This window comes from Haplochromis burtoni, unplaced genomic scaffold (genome assembly GCF_018398535.1).
Source record: "Haplochromis burtoni strain Fernald_Lab_line unplaced genomic scaffold, NCSU_Asbu1 Contig_126, whole genome shotgun sequence".
NCBI lineage: Eukaryota > Metazoa > Chordata > Actinopteri > Cichliformes > Cichlidae > Haplochromis > Haplochromis burtoni.
In genome coordinates this window covers 1,113,810-1,134,535 of record NW_024582487.1, presented here as the reverse complement: position 1 = coordinate 1,134,535, position 20,726 = coordinate 1,113,810, and the positions used below count along the sequence as shown (strand labels likewise).

Sequence of the window (20,726 nt, the reverse complement as noted above, 5' to 3'; positions counted from 1 at the left end):
ATGGAAGAAGTGTGTATTTTAATGCAAAACATTTCATTCTGTGAATCTAACCAAATAGTTTTGGTGCATAAATCTAATGTGTGAGTGTAAACAGTAGCTGAACCCTAACCTCCAGGGTGAAAGTCCTGCGTCTCACCAGTTTGTTGTTTTTAAATAGAATCTGCTTCGTCTGTTGATTATCTCAGTTGGCTGTCTGGTAGTCCTGAAGACAAACTTCTTCCATATGCTAAATAAAGGTTAACCATGGGGCCCCACAAGTCACGTGACTTACATTAACTGTGCTCGCCACTTCTTTAAAAAAGGCAGCGAAATTGAAAAGTAAGCTGAAGTGAAACTCGAGCTAGTTTTCTACCCGGTGTGTTTGAACTTGACTGGACTCAGTGCCCAGCACACACACACACACACACACACACACCTATCAGTCTCCTGACAGAACCAGTGTTAAGAACACCGTCGTCTTTCCTTTTAGGTTTTGATTTTAAAGCCTGTGATGTCAGTCTCTGGTTTTTCATGCCAGTCTCAACAGAATAATATCAGCACCAACCAGCTCTGTGAAGGATGGGAGGTAAGAAAGATCACGTCATCGTGTTTTTTCTTAACATGTGTACATTTAGGTTTGTTTTTTTACTGTTTACCTTCCTATTAATCCACGGGGAGGTCAAGGGTCAAGAGGTTTTAAAGATGGTTTAAAACATCATCTTGTGTATATAGGCTGATATCGCTATGGTCGCCCTCGGTGCTTCACATGGAGGTTGTGTGAGAAATAGGCAGATATGTGATGTAACGCTGCCAGTGTCCTCACATGAATCTGCACAAACAAACTCTGGTTAAGCAGTAAAAAACGAGACGTAAAATATCACAATTGTAGAACGTGTCAACGGATTATAGTGTTTGTTTGTGTCAGTGTTTGGAGGATGAGGGGCGGAGGATGAAGAGGAGAGAGAAGAACAGAGTTGCAGCTCAGAAGAGCCGCAAAAGACAAACTCAGAGAGCCGACCTGCTGCACGAGGTGGGTGAACGTATTTCTGCTGATCAGATTCTGATATATGCATTAAGTCGGTGTGTCAAACATATGGCACTTGGGCCCAAAGTGGCCCACCAAAAGGTCTATTTTTGGGCTCTTAACAGGTTTGCAAAATGTTGCAAATATTTTTGGCACTGTATTTTTTTCCTCCATGAAGGTTTATTTTGCAAGTCACTGAGAACAGATTGTGTCTTTGAGACTGATTGTCTGAGACGTTAATTTCATCACAGCCAGATGACCGCCCGCTCACCTTTACAGACTTGTTACTGACCATAACACATCGGCTAAAGTGAGGTGGTTAAACCAACGACCATGCCAACACGTTTCTTTGATTTACAGCTGGAGTGTTTCTGGCTGGCTGTTTTGTTTCTCAAACTGTTTTAGGTTTTACTACAGTTCAGATCAAATTGGGCTGTATGTGGCTGATAAACTAGAGTGAGTATTTTGACAGGTCCTTTCTTGCTTGAAGCTGCTGGTTTAAAGCAAACTGTCAGTTGAAGAGCAAATTTACATGTGGACCACCGGGATAAAAATATGAAGTGAAATGGAGTTAATTAATATTACTTTTATAGCTTTAAAAAAAAAATTTATTAATAAAAAAAAATGTGGTGCGTGTCTCCTGACTGTTTGTTGGCTTTTGAAATAGGGCAAGGAGAGTGCTCTCTGATTTCTCTGTCTCCATATTCTCAAATCCAGAGATGACTGAGTGCTTACAAGCTGGGACTGCAGCAATAAAAATCCCATTGTGCATTTATGCAATGAATGTGTAGCAGCCACATTTATGTGTCTATGCAAAAATCACATTTCCAAAGTTACAATCCCAATCAAAATACCCCAAAGATGAAATGTTCAGTCTAGCTTTTGTTTTCAAATAAATATTATTTTTTTATTCATATGAAAGCTTTTGTTTTTTAATGTAACATGTATTTCCCACTTTGTTTCCCCCTCTTCACCTCCAGGCCTGTGAGCTGCTAGAGCAGAGGAACAGGAAGTTGAGGAGAGAGGTAAACACACTGCTAATTCTGTCTCTGTTCGTCTTTTACAGACAATTTTATTTTATACAAACAGCAGCAAGTCCTGTTTGTATGAAATGCATAAAAAACAGCAGAAATGAAAGCAAATAGTTCTGGTGTACCTCCATTGCTTTTACACAGCAGTAACAGAGTGAATTCATCTCCAGGTGGATTCTCTGTCAGAGGAGCAGCACCTGCTGACCGAAGCTCTTAGAGCCCACGAGCCCTTCTGTCCCATCATGCACTGCTCCTTTGCCTCCTCCACCTCTTCCACCCTGCAGCCCGAGAACATGGCAGCCCGTTCTGTTTGAGGCAGGGAACAAAGTCTCTGAAGACGAGTTAAACTTCTGAATGTATCTGAGAGTTGGTGTCTCTGTAATGCTGCAGTGAACCTCTAGAGAGCGCTGTTCACCACGCTTACACACAGTGACGATGCAACAGGTTCGAGCTGCTGCTGATCTGAAATCCAGGTGAAGAGCGTCCTCTGGTGGTGCTGTTATAGAGCTAATCATGTTACTGAGAGCAGACCTGAGCTGCAGCAAATACGAAGCTATCAGTCGAAAAGCAACGTCAGTGTAATATTGTTATCTTTGTTGTGATCCGAATAAAATACTGACTCATTCGTATGTGGACATATGTTTAACAAAAAGGATCTGGTTATACATTTTCAATGTTCCTAAATGATGAAAGATGGGCCATTACTATTATCTCCTTCGTCTTCTCATAGAAGCTAGTCTGAAGCCTTTGCTCATAAAACAACATTAGTTTAATCAGCTTTAATCAGGGATAGGGATTGAAAGAAATTACACATTAAGTAGCCACTTTATTAGGTACACCTCACTAGTACAAGACTGGACCCTATTTTAACCCACAGAGCTGCTATAATTCTTCATAGCGTAGCGTAGCTTCAGCGAGGTGCTGGAAAATTCATGTGATAGCCTCACACAGGTCCTGCACATCCATGATGAGAATCTCTTGTTTCATGACATTCCAAAGATGCTCTATTGGATTGACATCTGGTGACTGTGGACGTCATCCATGTATAGCGAACTCCCTGTCATGTTTTAGAAACCCGGTGGAGATCATTTGAGTTTTGTGACAGGGTGTGTTATCCTGCTAGATCGCGACACACCCAACTCATCAATAATCACTGCTCACGCTGTTTAAACATTGCTCATTTGGTACTAAGGGGCCCAAAGTGTGCTATGGAAATATCTCCAACACCAGCAGCAGCCTGAACTGCTGTTACAACGCTAGATGGATCCATGCTTTATGTTGTTTTCACCAAATACCGATTCTACAATACAATACCAGCCCAGTGAGCCAGTGTGAACGGTAGCCTCAGTTTCCCGTTCTTAGCTGACAGGAGTGGTAGCTGGTGTGGCCTTCTGCTGCTGGAGCACATTTGCTTCAAGATTGGACCTGTTGCGCATTCAGATATTGCCTTCTTTGGTTGTAATGAGTAATTATTTGAGTTCCTGTTTCTTTCCTGTCTGCTCAAAGCAGTCTGCCATTCCCCTAAGACCTCTGACATCAACAAGGCATTTTTGCCCAGAGGACTGCATATTTTCTCTTGTTCAGACCATCCTCTGTGAACCTTAGAAATGGCCTTAGAAAAATCCCAGCAGATCAGCAGTTTCTGTAATGTCCAGACCAGCCTATCTGGCACTAACAACCATACTGAGTGCAATGTAGTGTAAATCAGATTTCTTTCCTCCTCCGATGCTTGGCTTGAACTTCAGCAGGTTTTTCTGACTGTGTCTACATGGTGTGGCAATACAGTTTCCTAAAGCACAAGACATATTAAAAACCCCCGTTAATAACCCGTTTATTAACTTTAATTCAGAGACAGACAGTTTCTGTGAGAATGCTTCTTCCAGTAGCTGTTTCACTCTGCCAGTGATTAAAAAAAAGTCAAATCTTAAAACCTAATTTTATGATAATCCCTAAAGAAGCTGACACTGAAGTAAAATGTTCCTTTAGCATCATTTTGTGCTGCTATATGCTAATACGCCATGAGCCCTGGTTGAAAGAAAAGCACAGCAATGCACTTTATTTTGCACTTAAGAGACACATGAAATGTTAGCACGTCAAGTACTAAACCCACAGACCACACTTTGAATCAAAGCTTTGTTTTCTAATGCACGGTGGTGCAGCGGTTAGCACACCGTCTCCCCACAACATAAAGGTCCTGGTTTTAAATCTCCTGGTCACATGGGGCCTTTCTGTGTGGAGTTTCCATGTTCTTCCCATGCTTGCCTCGGATTCCTCTCAAAGTCCCACAGTGACACCACACCAAACAACGAGAACGTTAAAACTGCTCACCGTGAATTGTGTGTGTTTGTGTGGGTCAAAATCACAAAAGGTCAAGCTCACCAGACCTGCATGATGTATGAAAACTGCAAAATCTCTCAATTGTGTCACGGGCTAATTGCGAAGCTAATGCTCACCATCATCAGTTTAAGTAACAGAAATGTCTTTGAGGACATCACATCCTTTTACTTGAAGTCCTGAGGTCATTTTGAGCATATGAATAGAAATCTATAAGTTGGTAAATGCTACCAGTTCTCCATTTTGACCGCAACTGCATCAGAGTTTAAGACAGCACAGTACAGAGCCCACTTCAGTTTTCCTTCCTCCTTCCTTCCTTCCCCCTTCACATGAAGAGGTGAGTGGATCATTTCGACACAGAATATGATGAAACAAACCACTGGAGACCAACCATTTCATAGCAAAAGATTTCAGGGAAGCCAAACGGATGCTTTTCTTCCACAAACCTGCTGATGAATTCTTTGAAGACAAAAAGAAACAAAGTGGGAAGGTGAGCTGTTTTCAGCGTGTTAGTGTAGAATTACAGCTGGCAGTAGGCGGCTCCATGGAAAATCAGTCAAAACAACATTAATGATGTCTACATAATGAATAAATTATAATAATATGTATTATTAAAGAGGTGTGATGAATAGTAGTTTTTAAACTTCTTTAAAACTTTAAATCTACTTAGATTCTGGATATTTTTTAACATTGGTGGAATTTTTTAAATAAACACTTAAAGAGATATGCCACTTCACAGCAAAAAGGTCCTGGTCAAATTCACATTTGGGCCTTTCTATGTGAAATTTGCATGTTCTCCCTCTTTCTGAGGAAGTTCTTTCCAAGTACTCCCACTTCCTCCCATAGTATGCTTTCACAGTTTCAGGATTCCCTGAAACTTTCCCTCTAAAATCCATCTAACCACACACAGGTCAAATTTGATCGGGAAAAACCTCTTTGCACACTTTAAGAGAAGTCATTAATTTTCAGGTTAAAAGAATTTATGGTAGTGGGGATAGGCTGCAGCAGGTCAAATTTAACCCATACTCTATGTATAGTGGCAGAAATAATTATTTGATCCCACGTAAAACATGTTATAGTACTTAGTGGAGAAAACCTTGTTGGCAAAGCCAGCGATAAGATGTTTCCAGTAGTTGGCACTGAGGTATGCCTTCAGGACCCTAATGTGCTTCTTCTTTAACCACTCCTTTGTTGCCTTGGTGATATGTTTTGGGTCACTGTCATGCTGGAAAACATGTCCATGACCCATCTTCAGTGTTCTTGCTGAGGGAAGGAGGTTGTGGTCCAAGAATTTACGATACACGCCTCTGTCCATTGATCCCGGTGAAGTTCTGTACCTCTAAAAGATAAACAGCCCCAAAGATTAATGTTTTCACCTTCGTGCTTGGCTGTGGGGATGGTGCTCTTTGGGTCATTCTCACCTTGCGGGGAACTGCAAGACTTCAATCTATCAGATCATTAAAAAACTCAATGTAATTTTGGGCTGATCCCCCCCATTTCTGCATGCGTGGAGCTCCAGACCGAGTGTTATTTTATATCACACCAACAGCTAGCACCTTCTCACTTGCCTTCTTGCTGATGGTCATATTGTCAAATCGAGCCATGTGCGGATTGTCCCTGATGTCCTTTGACGCCTCCTCTGGTCTTGCCCATGGTGATAGACAGGTTGGAATGGAAGAAACTTATTCTGTGGACAGGTGTGCTTTGTACACATAACAAGTTTAGATCATGAGTATCTGATTTACTGGTTGATTGACTGATTGGAATCTGTGTGTCACATGGGCACACTGCACCTGTGTGAACCAGAATTCTGTCGTAGGGGACCACACACTTATTTCACTAAATGACACAGAAATCAATTAATAACTTCGATGTAATGTGTTTTTTCCTGGAGTTTTGGTTGATATTTTCTCTTTTCATTAAAATAAAACTACCGTAAAAATGAGAGACTGGTCATTTCTGCCAAATTCAGTTGGGATCAAATAACTGTTTCCCCCAGCGTGAAGGTTAAAATATTCGACAAGTGGTTTTAAATTATTTCTAATGTTCATTTTATTGTCCATGTGTCTGAATACTTTGGAAAATGAGGAAGTTTTACCTTTTACAGCCTGAAGAAATGAATCATGTTAAGCTGTTGAATTTAAGAGAAAATATTTTGCAAGGATATTAGAAAAAAAAATTCTTAGGACCCAGAAAAAGCTGACCTACCGTACGTCCACTCATTAATCTGCTGCAATGTAAACACCACTGGCCAAAAAACAGTACAAAATGTTTTCTAATGAAACACAGATCAACAGTTTCAGGGAAAAAAATTGCAATGAACTTGCACAACTCCCAGTTGCCTTACTGTGCTGAACTCCACCCATCAAGGTCTCCAAGTTACACAAATTAAACCATATTTGGCCTGGCTTCTCCAGTTCCTCAGACATCCTCAGGAAACTGGCAGCACAGACTCAATGAAACTGAGCCAAGACCAACGTATAAGTGAACCATTCTCTAAAACAACTCATGGTGCACATTAAGTAAGGAAACGCTGCCCAGGCGGAAACGAATATGTCACTGACTTATTCAGAGGAATCCAGTAGGCAGCCTGCTGAGACAGATAATTAAGCTACAAATATATGCTCAATCACACAGAACAAAGATAAAGGCATTCAGGCACCTACACAGCTGCCAAGTAACACCACACACACAAATATCCACAGAGTTCTGCTGAAATTCTGATACAATCTTTCATTCTGTGTACAGATAAAGAATGATGAGAACAGGGCTGTAGGAAATGTTTTAGAAATGCTGAGATCATAAATCATTTTGAGTCCCTGAGATGAAATTCCATAGTAAAATTTCAGCATCTTGGCTCCGTTTTTCAGGAAACGTATACTGTAATGGAAAAGTTTATCCAGTGACAGAGGTGACCGATATTAAATTGCAAACAAACTCTGCATGGGAATGGGATCAAGTGTTTGTTTTAAAGGAGGACATTTACTCAGGAGAGTACAGTTTGAGTCCCATTGTTGCCTTTTAGCTTGACAGTGTTTAGACAGTATGATGTTGTACAGTATCCCCACACTAAACTTTTCAAATTCTACCAAATTTATAGCTGTTTGTTTGTATTTGTTAAAGTCCATGTTTTTTAGCCTAGGCGTTGTTATATTTTAAACCAAGTCTCTCACAGACTACAGTTTATTTCCCTTTGTGTTGGTATCCTTCTACAAACTGTGATTGGTTATTCTTGGGACAGCCGTGACCTGATTAACTGATTTTAAAAGATCGAAGTGGCTTCACAAAGCACGACATGATAAAAAAAAACAGGAAACCTTCATGGTTAAAAGCATAGCTGGACTGGCCATCGGGCATACCGGGCATTTGCCCGGTGGGCCGCTGGCGATTTTTTGTTTTTATGGGCCGATGGATTTTTTTTTTTTTTTTTTTTTTTTTTAGGAAGGGTATATATAATGAAAGGTGTTGGATTGGCCAATTGGTCATGATCGACTCTGGGCTGGACCAATTACAGCCGAGGAGGCCGGATGCACCCGCCCCCTTGTTTAGCAATCACGTGATTTTCGCGCATTGCATGCCGGGAACTCGTGGCAAAACAATCCAAGTACCGCATCAAATGCAAGCATTTGCAGCACCGCAAAACGTTCATTCTCCGGTTCCAATACCTTCTTGTTTTTTCTTTGCCGCACAAAAAAGGAATGTACAAAACAAAAGGAGAACAATGCCGGTCCGTACAAAGACAGACTCGACGAAAAGACAAAGAAAAGATACGAGGAAAAAATCAAAGGAGTGAAAGGGTCAGACCCTTACGAGCACACAGAGTGGACAAAAGACGTTAGCGTGCTGCCCAACTTTCACCACGCTCAGATTTATAATTATACGGTTCTTGGAGTGAGTGCATACACTCATGAAGTTTAGTAACTTCAGGTCACTGCAACAAGCCCAGGTACAGTTTACCGACGGATGGGTACAGGACCTTGAAATGCACTGTGTAGAACGAAAGACCATCGTACCTATCATAAGTTTACCAGTCTCACAAATTGTCTTCATAAATACACATTCGTTAACAGTTTATTAATATAACCTTTGAGATCAAGCGTAATTAATTAGTAGTGGAAATAATTTCTGGTCCATTACAGAAATGTAGCAGTGACAATAATACTGTATGCTGTAATCGCACTGGACAATTAGTGATACAAAAAACAACCCTGTGAATAAAAGTATATGTTTTTGTCAATGTACCATAATAACAGAAGCGAAACGCAATATTGTGTCAGGACAATTCACTATTTATGCACAATAAACAAAGGAGCATAGCGCGACAATTTCTGTTCAGCGCCAGACTTGCTTGTAACCTATATCACCAATTATGTTAAGAAAAATGACGTATTAACGACTAAAAACTCTGACCTTTGTGGGAATGCTTGGAGCAGACTAACATGTGAGCTGGAGTGTTCTGGGACGTTATATTTGGTATATCCAGACCATCCGTCGCCTCTTACTTCGGAAACATGGCTTAAAACATTTCTCTTCAACGTCGTAATCCGATAACAACCAATCTCTTTACCTGTCGGCTTCCCGTGGCTGTCATGCGACCGACTGTTGCAGTTAATAATACAACAGCTTCTTGCCATTTTTTGTGTTTCTTTTTATCGCTGTGTAACTGAGTTCAATTGAAAGCCTGCGTGCGCTAGTACCTCTTGCCACAAGTTCCCAGAATCCTTTGCGGTTTTACCCCTGAATGACGTCATATTTTCAATCTTTATCCTGGTGGGCCGGTCTCTAGTCAAAATGCCCGGGCCGATTTTTTGTCCCAGTCCAGCCTTGGTTAAAAGGTGAAGCCAGTGCAGAAATACCAAAACTGCAGTTCCACCAATGGTCACATGAGGCTGTCTCCAAAAGTGAGTCAGTCACCATAGTCTCACATGTTAAAATGTCCATCTTCAGCTGTGAAACAAACATATCTACAGTGTTTCTATAACTATATGCAATACACTAGGATGTTCGGGCTTGCCAGAAAAAAGCATTGTCGCTGATTACTGACTACTAAGCTTTACTTTTGACAACACAAGTCTTTGAATTATATGAATGGACTGATTTTTAATTATCTGACATATAATTTGGCTCTTTATGAATGAAAGCCTATTTGAAAAGCTTGCACTTCAGTTTTGTGGGTGAAATGAAAGTTCTTTATTATGTGTCTCTGTGAGCTGCACTCATAAAATAGATGATTATGATACTAAATTACAGCACTACCGTATTTTCCGTACCATAAGGCACAGTGCACCTTATAATCCGGTGCACCTTATGTATGAATTCTGGTTATACTTACTGTCCTCAAACCAATTTTATGTGGTACGCGGCGTTCAAAAAAGTGTTTTAGTACGACTTTGGTAAACTACAAAGCTGCACTGCTTGATGGATTGTCAGAGTAGTCAGGAGCCTCGCGGAGTAATCTGGGTCCAAAACTCCGTCCGCTTCAGGTCCCAAATTCAAACGAACACTGTGCCATCACTGAGAGTTAAAAACTGTCTAAATTGTTTCTAAATTCTTTCTTTAATAAAATGATCAGCGTTGCTGCTTTACCAGGTGTAACAATTAAGTTTCACATCCAGGCAACCACGAAAACAGAATTTATTACATTTAACGGAGTTCAGAGTTAGCAGGAAGTTAGCTCGCTAGTTTCCACGTAAACATGATATACCATGTTCTGACTGAGAGATTTCTGAAATAATTAAAACTTACTGCTCTGCTATCACTTTCAACATAAATGAAGACAGATAACTAAACAGCAGTTACTTTTGTAGGGCTGCTGAAGTTGGACTAGCTGGTATATAATGATGTGCCATGTGATCGCTAGCGGCACTGTCACTACCCGATCCGTACCGGAAACCCGATCGGTACCCCGCATGCGCGAAAGGTTTCTACTTCCGGTCGTAGCGTTTTACGATAGTTATGGGTCAGAGTATCTGTTAAGATGTTAAGAATAACAAGTATATCTTAAAATGTTTGCAATAATGAAGCATTTCAGTACAATGTAGACAAAAAGAACAATAAAAAGAAAGTTACGGATCAGGACTCTCCGATCCTTACTGCGCATGTGTAAAGTCGGACCGTACAAATCGGGTCTACCCGATCCGTACCGCGCATGTGCAGATGTTTTCTTCTTCTTCTGTTCGTTTAATGGCAGTTTACTCCCCAGTGTACGAGGATACCGCCACCTGCTGGCCGAGCGAATAAACCCTATTATAAACTGAATTAGCGTCATTACAAACGTGTGTTAAATCTGATTTAGCGATAGTCGAGTGTGTTTATGCTTGTCTGTGAGGAGAGGATTGTTGGAATAGTGATGATGATGTCCGCTATCACTGTCAATTGTCAGTAAACACTTCATCTGGCTGATGAATCTACATGTGAGATATTACAAAGTCTGCATTATTAACTCTGTAATTAGGCGCCATTCTTCTTATTTTACGGCGCTGTTGCTCAATCGGGAGACGCTCTCTGTTGAGGAGAAAAGTATGAATTTCTTTGTATACGGATTATACATTGTTTAAATGTCCCGGGCAGTCGAAAAGGAGGCAGAGCTGTTGAGAAATGCTAGGAGCTAACTGGGCGCTAACTGTATCATTCAAATATATTGAATGTCGCAATGTTGGCAAAGAGAGGAAGTGACGTAAGATTTGCGCATGCGGGGTACCGATCGGGTTTCCGGTACGGATCGGGTAGTGACAGGCACAGCTATGTTGGCACAACATAAACACAGTGAAGCTGGAAGATGAATGCTAACGTTTTTTCCACTAGGGTGGAAACCCAAGGGTTCCCGATGGTTAGGGACAAATGCAATCGCATGGCAGGATGCTATAAACGGACCAAACTTCAGTCAGGAGAACAACTGAGGTAATGTATCCACAATACGAGGTTAGTCATTCATATACTGCAACAACACAGGAACAGAGCAGCTGCGAAAGAATTCAACATTAATGAATCAATGGTACGGATGTAGAGGAAGCAAGAGTTGAGTAAAGTTTGACTTATCTGTTTTCTTTCATTTAATGCGCCTTATAATCCGGTGTGTCTTATGCATGAAAACAGACGTGTTCATCAATAGTGCGCCTTAAAATCTTGTGCGCCTCATGGTCCGAAAAATTCAGTAAGCTAATGGGTGACCTCAGTGACCATAGCTCAAACGTTCCTAGGCGAATTATAAAATGTATTCATAAATGTTAATGAGATCAAATTAAATCAAATTACAACTTCTCTGTCTTTTTTAAAGTCGACTTACACCATAACGTTTCTAGCAATTACTCAGTTGCATAATTCAGGGATAGAAAGGGGGATCGTGAACATATTATAAATTTAAAATGATTTATTTTATCAGTTTATTGGTGACCATCTATTTAATAAAGCTTTCACTAGATTTATTATGAGACATTAAAATAAAGTGCTAACTTGCTGAGTGGTGGGGGGCATGAAATAGCATTGGAGTAATTCCAGTTTCCTTTAGAAACTTCTCAAAAACTGATGGAAAGCTGAGGGAAAATAGAAATATAAAATAAAAAATAAAAAAAATAAAAAATGTTATCTCACACACAGACACAATGCACCCACATGTTGACATAAAAATTCCATTCACCTCCAACGCATCTACACAGACACACACACATACACTTCTGCTGAAATATGAACTGCATTCTCAGTAAGTTCCCTAGAAGAGTAGTGGTTGTGCCAATGGACAGATCATCTGTTTCTGCAGTAGTTTAAGTGTCTAAGGTTTTGGTCTGCAACTCACAAATAGATTTAATTTAGTGCAAGCAGCACTAAATAATTATAAACACTTTGAAAGCTTTTTGAATGCCTTTTTCATCACACAGTTCACTCAAATCCTCTTTTAACTCTGGAATTATAAGTGAGGGCTTGTTTTGCTGCTTCTAGCAACGTGTTTACAAAGCCAAAGCAAAATGGTGTCTCTGTCTTTGCACTGGAACCTCTTGCACTTTAATGCAATGTTAACCTTCCACGTAAAGGCCATCACAGACAGGTGCTCTCATTTTTTATATGCGGTATTTCCATTTTTTTTTTTTTTTTACAGGTCTGATGCTGGACGTCATTGACACCATGAGAAACCATGCTTCCTGTAGTTACATTCCTGAGCAACTACAGTGGATTCATGTGCCGTTGAGCACAAAAGAGTCTTTCCCAATTTTTTCCAGGAAGGTTATACCATTTGTTCCAACGTTATTTAGAGAGATAGCAAATTAAAAACAATACATCCTACAACCAGTCATGTAATGTAATAGCCACATGTCCCTTCAGGCATCATCTTTTTGAACACCACAGTCAAACTGTATATTGTAATACTACTGCTTTTAGAGGTAAACTTTATTGGATTTCAGTAGTTTTTTTTGGTTTTTAAACTGTTCCCAGCGCATTCGCCCACAACTTGACTTGGTCTCCTCACAAATAAATAAGGTCAGGTCGAGTTGATTTGACACATCTTGGAAAATAAAGCTACATGCCTGCAATGTTAAATTAGCCTTGGGGTGAAGACTGAAACAAACATGTGAACAATCCACCCTGTAGCTGTTTGTTTACTAGGAACAGGAATGTAGAACCACCCTTCGTAACAAGAATCTGAGTAAGTAAGTAATACATTTCTGTGTAATTTTATCTTATTATTTCATCTGTGTAATTTCATATCTTTTTCTCTTACATTTCAGTGGGGGGGGATTTTGGCCCTCCCTTCTTGATAATATTGCGTCAGTTCATTGAGGACTACAGGCATTTATTTGTATGCGGCATTTCAATCAGTTCAAGATGTGGACTTTGCCTGGGCCATTGCCAAATCAGACCGTTTATCTACACTCTCCTTCTGTATTTTGACAAATAAAGAAATAATGACACAGGTTGTAATTTTTAAAACCTCATAATGACCAATATTTTTTGTGCTGTTAAATCAAACCTTATAAGAGGATGTGCTGTGTTTTTACCATGTCTGTAATGCTGAGCATCCTGTAGGTTTCAAAACGTGGAGAAACTAAGACAAAATACACAATCAAAGCTGTTGAAACTGGTTTTGACACCAGGGTGACTATATTAATTAAATCAAATGTTTTGACAGGATACTCCTACATTAATAATGCAATACATTCCAGTGTTACCAAATCATTTCCCAGATGTTAGCGGATACTTACCCAGACAGATTCTTTGAAAAATGGAGCCCTTTGGATGCCAGATTTTCCTCATATTTCACACTCATCTTTCTCGTATTCTGTTAATGCGTCAGTAGTAGTAAGTAAGCAGCTGTGATGATTAGAACAGCGAATGCACTGAATGTAGTTTCGTTAACCGTGAACTGCTCCCTTAATGACCTTTTAGTTTTCATTGGACCTTTTGACCACACAGGGTGACATTGGTTAGAGATTATGACACTGCTGTTTCATCAGTTGTCTTTCCTCTGCTTGTCACTGAATTGCCTCAGTTTCCCTCTCATTTAAGCAAGTGACCAACCATCCTTCCTCTCCATTACAACCCCCCTTCTTCCTGCCTGTGTGTACTTTGGCTCCATATTAGCCAACAACTCATGGGACACACTCAAGACAAACAACCAGCAGTTGAGACCACAGGCAGCAATACGTGTTTGCCAGTGAAACAACCAACTATGATCAAACATAGAGGTAGAAACTGAGTTCGCCCTCTGGAATGACTTAACATGATGTCACCTTTTGACCCCAAAAAGACCCAAGGATAAACTGTCCTCTGATTTCGCAGCACTCAGGGTGTGTCAAAGCATGCACTTCCCACTTCTACTTCCGCTTGAAATTTGAGAAACAAAGTTACTTTTTAAAAAGAAAAAAAAAAGAATTTAAAGGGAAACAACCCATAAAGGATGTTAATTTGTGTTTCAGTTATTTTTGAGTTAAGTTAAGTTACAGATTGATTGCTATTAAAAATATAAAACTTTATTTCAGCAGCTTATTTTTTTTAACTTAATTATTTATTATTAATGAATTCAAAATGATATTAAACTGAGCAATGAAGCAGAACAGTTCTCATCAGGTTGAAAACATCAGCCATTTTCACTTCTTGTAAATAAACTTTTATTCATAGACTAATGTTCAAACAAACTATAATGATTACAGAAGGAAAATATTCTTAAATCTCCAGCATCATTGGTGTCTGACATTTCCTAAAACATGGCCAAACATCACTGTAATCAACAGGTCGCAGGCACTATAGAGCAATGAACTTTAGGATTGGTAGAGGAAGGGAAGTACAAATTCAAACAAACTGATTATTATGTCACATAGTGTCAAATGAATTGAGCCTGTCTGGAAACAGAGCCAGGGACAAGTAGTTGTCTATTTTTAAAGTCTGTTTAGAATCAGGCTGAAGAACGGACACACAATTTGTCGTAACTTGTCTCAGAGCACAACTCGGACCCAAACAGATGCGTGCATGCTTATAAAACCATAACACTTATGTAAGCCACCCTGCCCCTAATGGTGTTGCCATTAAACTTGTCCCAACAACTTTGTTGACCTGCCAAAAGTAAACATTCCTGCATGGCAACAAGCAACATAAAAACTCAACTTAAAAGTTATGGGCCAGAAATAATGTTATCTGCCACATATTATGCCCTTACACTATAACAGTTTAGCGATGTTTGTTAATTTTGTGATTGTGTGCAATAAGATTGCGGGGCGATCGTGACTCAAGAGTTGGGAGTTTGCCTTAGTTACCATTACTAACACTTTAATGAGTTTGAAAACTATTGTCATATCAGTGCATAACGACACTCCCCATGCCTGCATACTGTGAAGTAGTGCAATCTTAGTTCCTTTTTAGCGAGCGCACAAAAAGATTGACCAAATAGTTGGCACTGTTTTTTTCTCAAAAGCAAAGGAGAAATCCCATTTGCATTACAAACGCCTTCATGTGAGATTCTGTTCTGCTGATGTATCTCCTCCTGACATTCCCATTGAACCTGTTAATTACAGCCTGCAGCTGAAGAACGCTGAACCTTGGCTCACCTCTGAAAAGATCCCATATGCAGTTTTGAACTTTTTATTGTGGTTTTTTATGACACAGGAGTATACCTTAAGCCAATCTGAAGTCATCTCTTTGCAAGATGATAATAATGAAACTAAGGTGTTTATACAGATGTGATAAATTGGTCACAGCCCCGTTGTTGTTCATCCCAGCGTTCTAATAAACTGAATATTGAGGAGTGGAGTCCTCTTTTATTCTATTTGTTGCACTCATCATTCACTAGCAAGTACCAAAACCCCACATGTGAATGTTTTATAATAATGAAGCAACAAAGCTTGGAGCCTTATGAAGTATTGGCAGCAGCTCCCTGAAGGATACCTTTGACAAAGTGCGCGTGAGAGAGGGTAGGGCATAGAAACAATGAGAAACGTATGTGGGCACAGAGGCATTTATAGACAGGAGTGTTTAGGGTGTGGATTCAATTCTGGACTTAAAATAAATTCTTCTTCTTCCAGTCGCTCCCTTTAGGGGTCTTCCCAACAGATCATCTGCCTCCATCTAACTCTATCCCTATCATCCTCCTCTGTCAAACCAAGTCTTTGCACGTCCTCCTTCACTGCATCCACAGATCCTCCGTGGTCTTGCTCTTTTCCTCCTTCTGTCTGGGAGCTCCATCTGTAAAAAATAAAAAACTACATCCAAAATCCAGGCCTCAATTGTACTCTGCTGCCGGAGCTGGAGAAGTAGTTCCTTTGAAGTCAAAAAAGTTGTCATATAAAGCAATAGGGCTGGGCGATATGACCCAAAATTCATATCTCAAATTTTTTAGCTGGATGCATATAAGATCTACAGTGGGGCAAAAAAGTATTTAGTCAGCCACCGATTGTGCAAGTTCCCCCACCTAAAATGATGACAGAGGTCAGTAATTTGCACCAGAGGTACACTTCAACTGTGAGAGACAGAATGTGAAAAAAAAAAAATCCATGAATCCACATGGTAGGATTTGTAAAGAATTTATTCGTAAATTAGGGTGGAAAATAAGTATTTGGTCACCTCAAACAAGGAAAATCTCTGGCTCTCACAGACCTGTAACGTCTTCTGTAAGAAGCTTTTCTGTCCCCCACTCGTTACCTGTATGAATGGCACCTGTTTGAACTCATCATCTGTATAAAAGACACCTGTCCACAGCCTCAAACAGTCAGACTCCAAACTCCGCCATGGCCAAGACCAAAGAGCTTTCGAAGGACACCAGGAAAAGTATTGTAGACCTGCACCAGACTGGGAAGAGTGAATCTACAATAGGCAAGCAGCTTGGTGTGAAAAAATCAACTGTGGGAGCAATCATCAGAAAATGGAAGACATACAAGACCACTGATAATCTCCCTCGATCTGGGGCTCCACGCAAGATCTCAGTAGCCCCTCACACATGCAGACATCCACATGGACCCTCGGTCTCAATGTCTGATGACTCAGAGCCAAGCAGATCCCAGCGGTCTCATGAACAACTCTGAATGTCAGCAGAGACAGGTATCAACAGAAGTGAGTGTCAGTGAACCTGGACTAGCCGGCAGATATGATCTGTGAGCTATTTTTTTTACAGGAAATTGTAGAAGGATACATTTCTCTATACTATAAAGACACATCTCCTGGATGCACTGGTACGCATCTTCAGTGATGTATCCTAAGGTCATCAGGTGTTTCGGGTCTCACAACATCATACACCCTCGCCCAGGCGACCCAGCCGGGGGTGATCAGGCCCCGACTTGCGTACCAGTAGCTACCCACGGATCAGCCCTCTTGATCCACAGCCACCTTGTGGCTTTCTCTGCCGCTTCACTCACAGCCTGGATGGCCCTCTTCTTGGCTGCCCCAGCCACGCCCAGCCGGCCTAGGACTTTGCAGAGTGATCGTCCTGCAAAGCCCCTACAACCCACTTCTATGGGCTCATAGAAAGTCTTCCAGCCCCTTCCCCTGCACTCCTGCACTAGTTCCTGGTACTTTCCTCGTTTCCTTTCATTGGCCTCCTCAATCCGCTCTTCCCAGGGCACTGTGAGTTCCAGCATGATCAGCTGTTTTGAGGCCTCAGAAATAATTATCATGTCTGGCCGGAGTGATGTTTTTGCAATGTTCTGAGGGAACTTTAGTTGTTTACCCAGGTCAGCCTGTAGCTGCCAATCAGAGGCTGTGTTGAGGAGGCCAGTTGTCAAATGTGGGCGCACCTGGGGTTTTTCTCCAGCCTTAATAAAAGAGATTGCCTTCCTCGGAGCATGATGATGCTTGCTGGTGCTGATTGCTGAGGCAATCTTTTCAGCAACTACTCTGAGCACCTGGTCGTGCCGCCAATGATACCGACCATCGGCCAGGGCCCTTGGGCAGCTGCTAAGGAGGTGTTCTAGGGTCCCTCTTCCAAAGCACAGGGGACAGGCAGGTGTCTCGCTCTTTCCCCACAGATGGAGGTTTGCTGGGCTTGGCAGAGTATCGTAAACTGCCTGCACTAGGAATCGGATCCGGTGGAAGTCTGCCTGCATGATGTTTGCCCAGGTGACCTTGCACTGCAAGGTGCTCTCCCACCTTGTCCATGCTCCCTGCCGCTTAAGGCCTACAGCTCTACTTACTCGCTCCTCCTCCACACCTGCTCGGACCTCTTCCTGGAGTAGCTGGTGTCTCTCCTTTCCCTGTGCCCTGCTGACCTGGGCCTTTGGGACGTACCCCAAGCCTGCTCCCCCTGTTGCTAAGACCCCCATCAGTGTTTTCTGCCTTGGGCGTGACTCCGCCACCTCAACTGCCTTCTCAGCCTTCCACTTTCTTCCTGTCCTTACCTCAATACCTGCTGATGCCACCTTGCAGTCTTTAGAATCTCTGTACTGTAGGGCTTCTCGTGTATGAGCCACCTTGAACTCTTCTGTGAGACCACTGAAGGGTAACTGCACGCTGTTGCTTGCCCCATACAAGGCAGCGCTGGTGAGACTGCGGGGAAGTCCCAGCCACTTACGAAGAAAGCCACTGATCTTTCTTTCAAGGGATTCCACAGTAGTTATTGGAACTGTATAGACAAGCAAGGGCTACAGGATTCGGGGCAGGATGGAATGCTGGTAGATCCGGGCTTTAAATCTTTCAGGCAGGCCGGACTTATCCACCCTAATGATCCACACTCCCAGCTCCTCATTTGCCTTCTGAATAGCAGTAGAGTCGTTCAGGCTGGAGTTAAAGAGTTTCCCCAAGCTCTTAACTGGCTGTTCCGTTATGGATGGAATAATGGTTCCTGAAATTGAGAACCGGAACTTGTCCGTCACCTTGCCCTTCTTCAGTACCATCGATCTTGACTTGGAAGGTTTAAAACTCATCCTTGCCCATGAGATGAGTCTCTCAAGACCTTGCAAGATCCACCTACACCCGGGAACTGATGATGTTGTAATGGTGAGGTCATCCATATAGGCTCTGATAGGGGGCTGACGAACACCTGACCTTGTTAACGGCCCTCTGCACTCCACCTCCGCAGCCTTTACCACCATGTTCATTGCCAGGGCAAAGAGCGTAACTGAGATGGTACAGCCTGTTATTATACCTTTCCCGAGTCGGTGCCAGTCTGAAGTAACTGCCCTAGAAGTGACCCTAAGCCTGAAATTGGCGTAATAGTCCAGGATCAGGTCCTTGATCTTGCTGGGGACATGGTGGAGGTGTAAAGCATGCTCAACCAGTTTGTGTGGGATCGACCCATACGCATTAGTCAGGTCCAGCCACAATACAGCTAGGTCGCCTCATGTTCTCATGAGGCTTCACTCTCTACTAAGAGTGTGTAACTACACCACGTGTGCTCTAAGGCAAACCAGGAACTCCTGGGATCCCCCCCTTCTGAACTGAGTGTGATCACATGATAATTGCCGTTTCTAAGGAGAAACTCGGCTCAATCTGCCGAGTGAGACAATGCTAAAAAAGACACCTTCCCCTCCACGCTCAATAAACGCGAGATAGCTCCCGAAAACTGGTTTATGTATTTTCGACATCCTCCTCTTTGGGAATCCAGACTCCCTCTGCGCACCTCCACTGATCAGTACAACTCTTCCCTCTCCGCCCATATCACCTTTAGAGATCTTCCACAGGTGGCGTATAGCAGCTCTGGCGCAGCGCCTATATCCACAGACCAACCGGTAGGTGTCAACGCACAAACCTGGAGACCTGGGAGAGCGACTGCACGAGCGGGCTAGGCTTTCTGAGTGACCTCCACCACACCGTCTCAAAAACTTGGCTCCGTCAACTGTGCAACTCTACTGATGGTGGGGCAGGGTTGATGAGAGCTTTGTTTGGTCCCAAGTCTTGTTCCCTCAGTGGGTCACTCATGGTCTCATGAAGGAAGTTATTCACCTCCTCTGCTGAGCACTCCAACTGCCCGCTTCGCTTAACCCCAAGCAATTGTTTGGAAAAGCGAAAGGGATCAGCAATAAAAGCTGCACGTTTCCTGGCTCTCTCTCTTCCTCGCCTCCTGTGCCATTCTGCTCTACGGAGGGTAATCAGCTTCTTCCGCAAGATGTTATGCAGTTCCTCTAAAGCTTGCTTCTCCTCCGCATCAGCGTTCTTGAACTGCTTCTTAAGGCTCCTAAGCTCCTGGCGCTGTCGATGAATCTTCATGGCCCTGCGGTTCATGGTGTAAGGGGTCTTGTTGTTACACTTCTCGGTCAGGCCGAACCTTTCTGAGGCGTAGCTGACTATGATGGTGGTCATTGTTTTAAGCCTGCTGTCGGCATCTCTTTTGGCCACAGCTTGTATGATGTTGGAGACATCCTCATCAAACTTCTGCCACTCGCTCCGGCTGCTGGCTGGGGGCCACTTAATCCGCTGTTGTGGAACTACACTGCTTGGATTGGAAGAGTCCAGTGCGTGGAGGGACTGGGCTCTGTGGGGTGCCTCCTGGCCGGGCTCCTCCTGCGTCTCACCAGGTTCAGGACCTGTGCGTTGCACCTCACTCTCCCGCTCCAAACATTTCATTCTAGCCTGATGGACCTTTAGGCCACGCTGGTTCTTACACAGCTTGCCGCAGATACATGTCTTACTCGTAGTCCTTTCCATTGCGTTGGTCGTTAACCTTGAGTCCGTCCGATTGGAGACCTCATCCTCCCCCCCTCTCGGGATCTCCTGGGGGTATCTTTCTTTAGGGCTAAAATGTCAACAAGTTGAAAGTCTCTCGTGTTCAAACATCATTTGAGAGCATAAAAACATCAAAAATGGACTAAACGGCAGCCAAGAAATGCCTGAGATGAGCCCACAGCACAAGGTTAGAGATTTATATATGGGCGCAAAGTTTGGATTATTTGCAGTGAAAAGATCCTGAACCTGACCTTAATATCCACTGAAATCTTAGGTAACCCAAG

General features: G+C 42.3%; 1 protein-coding gene and 1 pseudogene across 2 annotated transcripts; one reads left to right on the top strand and one right to left on the bottom strand.

Moving 5' to 3' along the window:
* Positions 1–130: 130 nt before the first annotated feature.
* On the top strand, positions 131–13,089 carry batf3 (basic leucine zipper transcription factor, ATF-like 3). Of its 2 annotated transcripts, none has more exons than XM_042224046.1 (4): positions 131–565; positions 905–1,009; positions 1,984–2,028; positions 12,461–13,089. In XM_042224046.1, the coding sequence occupies exons 1-4, from the start codon at positions 491–493 to the stop codon at positions 12,464–12,466; spliced, it is 231 nt and encodes a 76-aa protein (XP_042079980.1). In that variant the 5' UTR covers positions 131–490; the 3' UTR covers positions 12,467–13,089. The 2 variants fall into 2 exon arrangements, with proteins under 2 accessions (XP_042079980.1, XP_005929961.1); XM_005929899.3 differs by lacking the exon at positions 12,461–13,089 and adding an exon at positions 2,205–2,659.
* Positions 13,090–17,074: 3,985 nt separating this feature from the next.
* On the bottom strand, positions 17,075–20,574 carry LOC102314071 (annotated as a pseudogene).
* Positions 20,575–20,726: the final 152 nt, after the last annotated feature.

Excerpts from the sequence above, each read along its gene's own strand:
- batf3 (XM_005929899.3), top strand. The coding sequence starts at position 491 with ATGTCAGTCTCTGGTTTTTCATGCCAGTCTCAACAGAATAATATCAGC. Across the intron at positions 566-904 it reads AGCTCTGTGAAGGATGGGAG|TGTTTGGAGGATGAGGGGCG; the intron begins GTAAGAAAGATC and ends TGTTTGTGTCAG. Across the intron at positions 2,029-2,204 it reads ACAGGAAGTTGAGGAGAGAG|GTGGATTCTCTGTCAGAGGA; the intron begins GTAAACACACTG and ends ATTCATCTCCAG.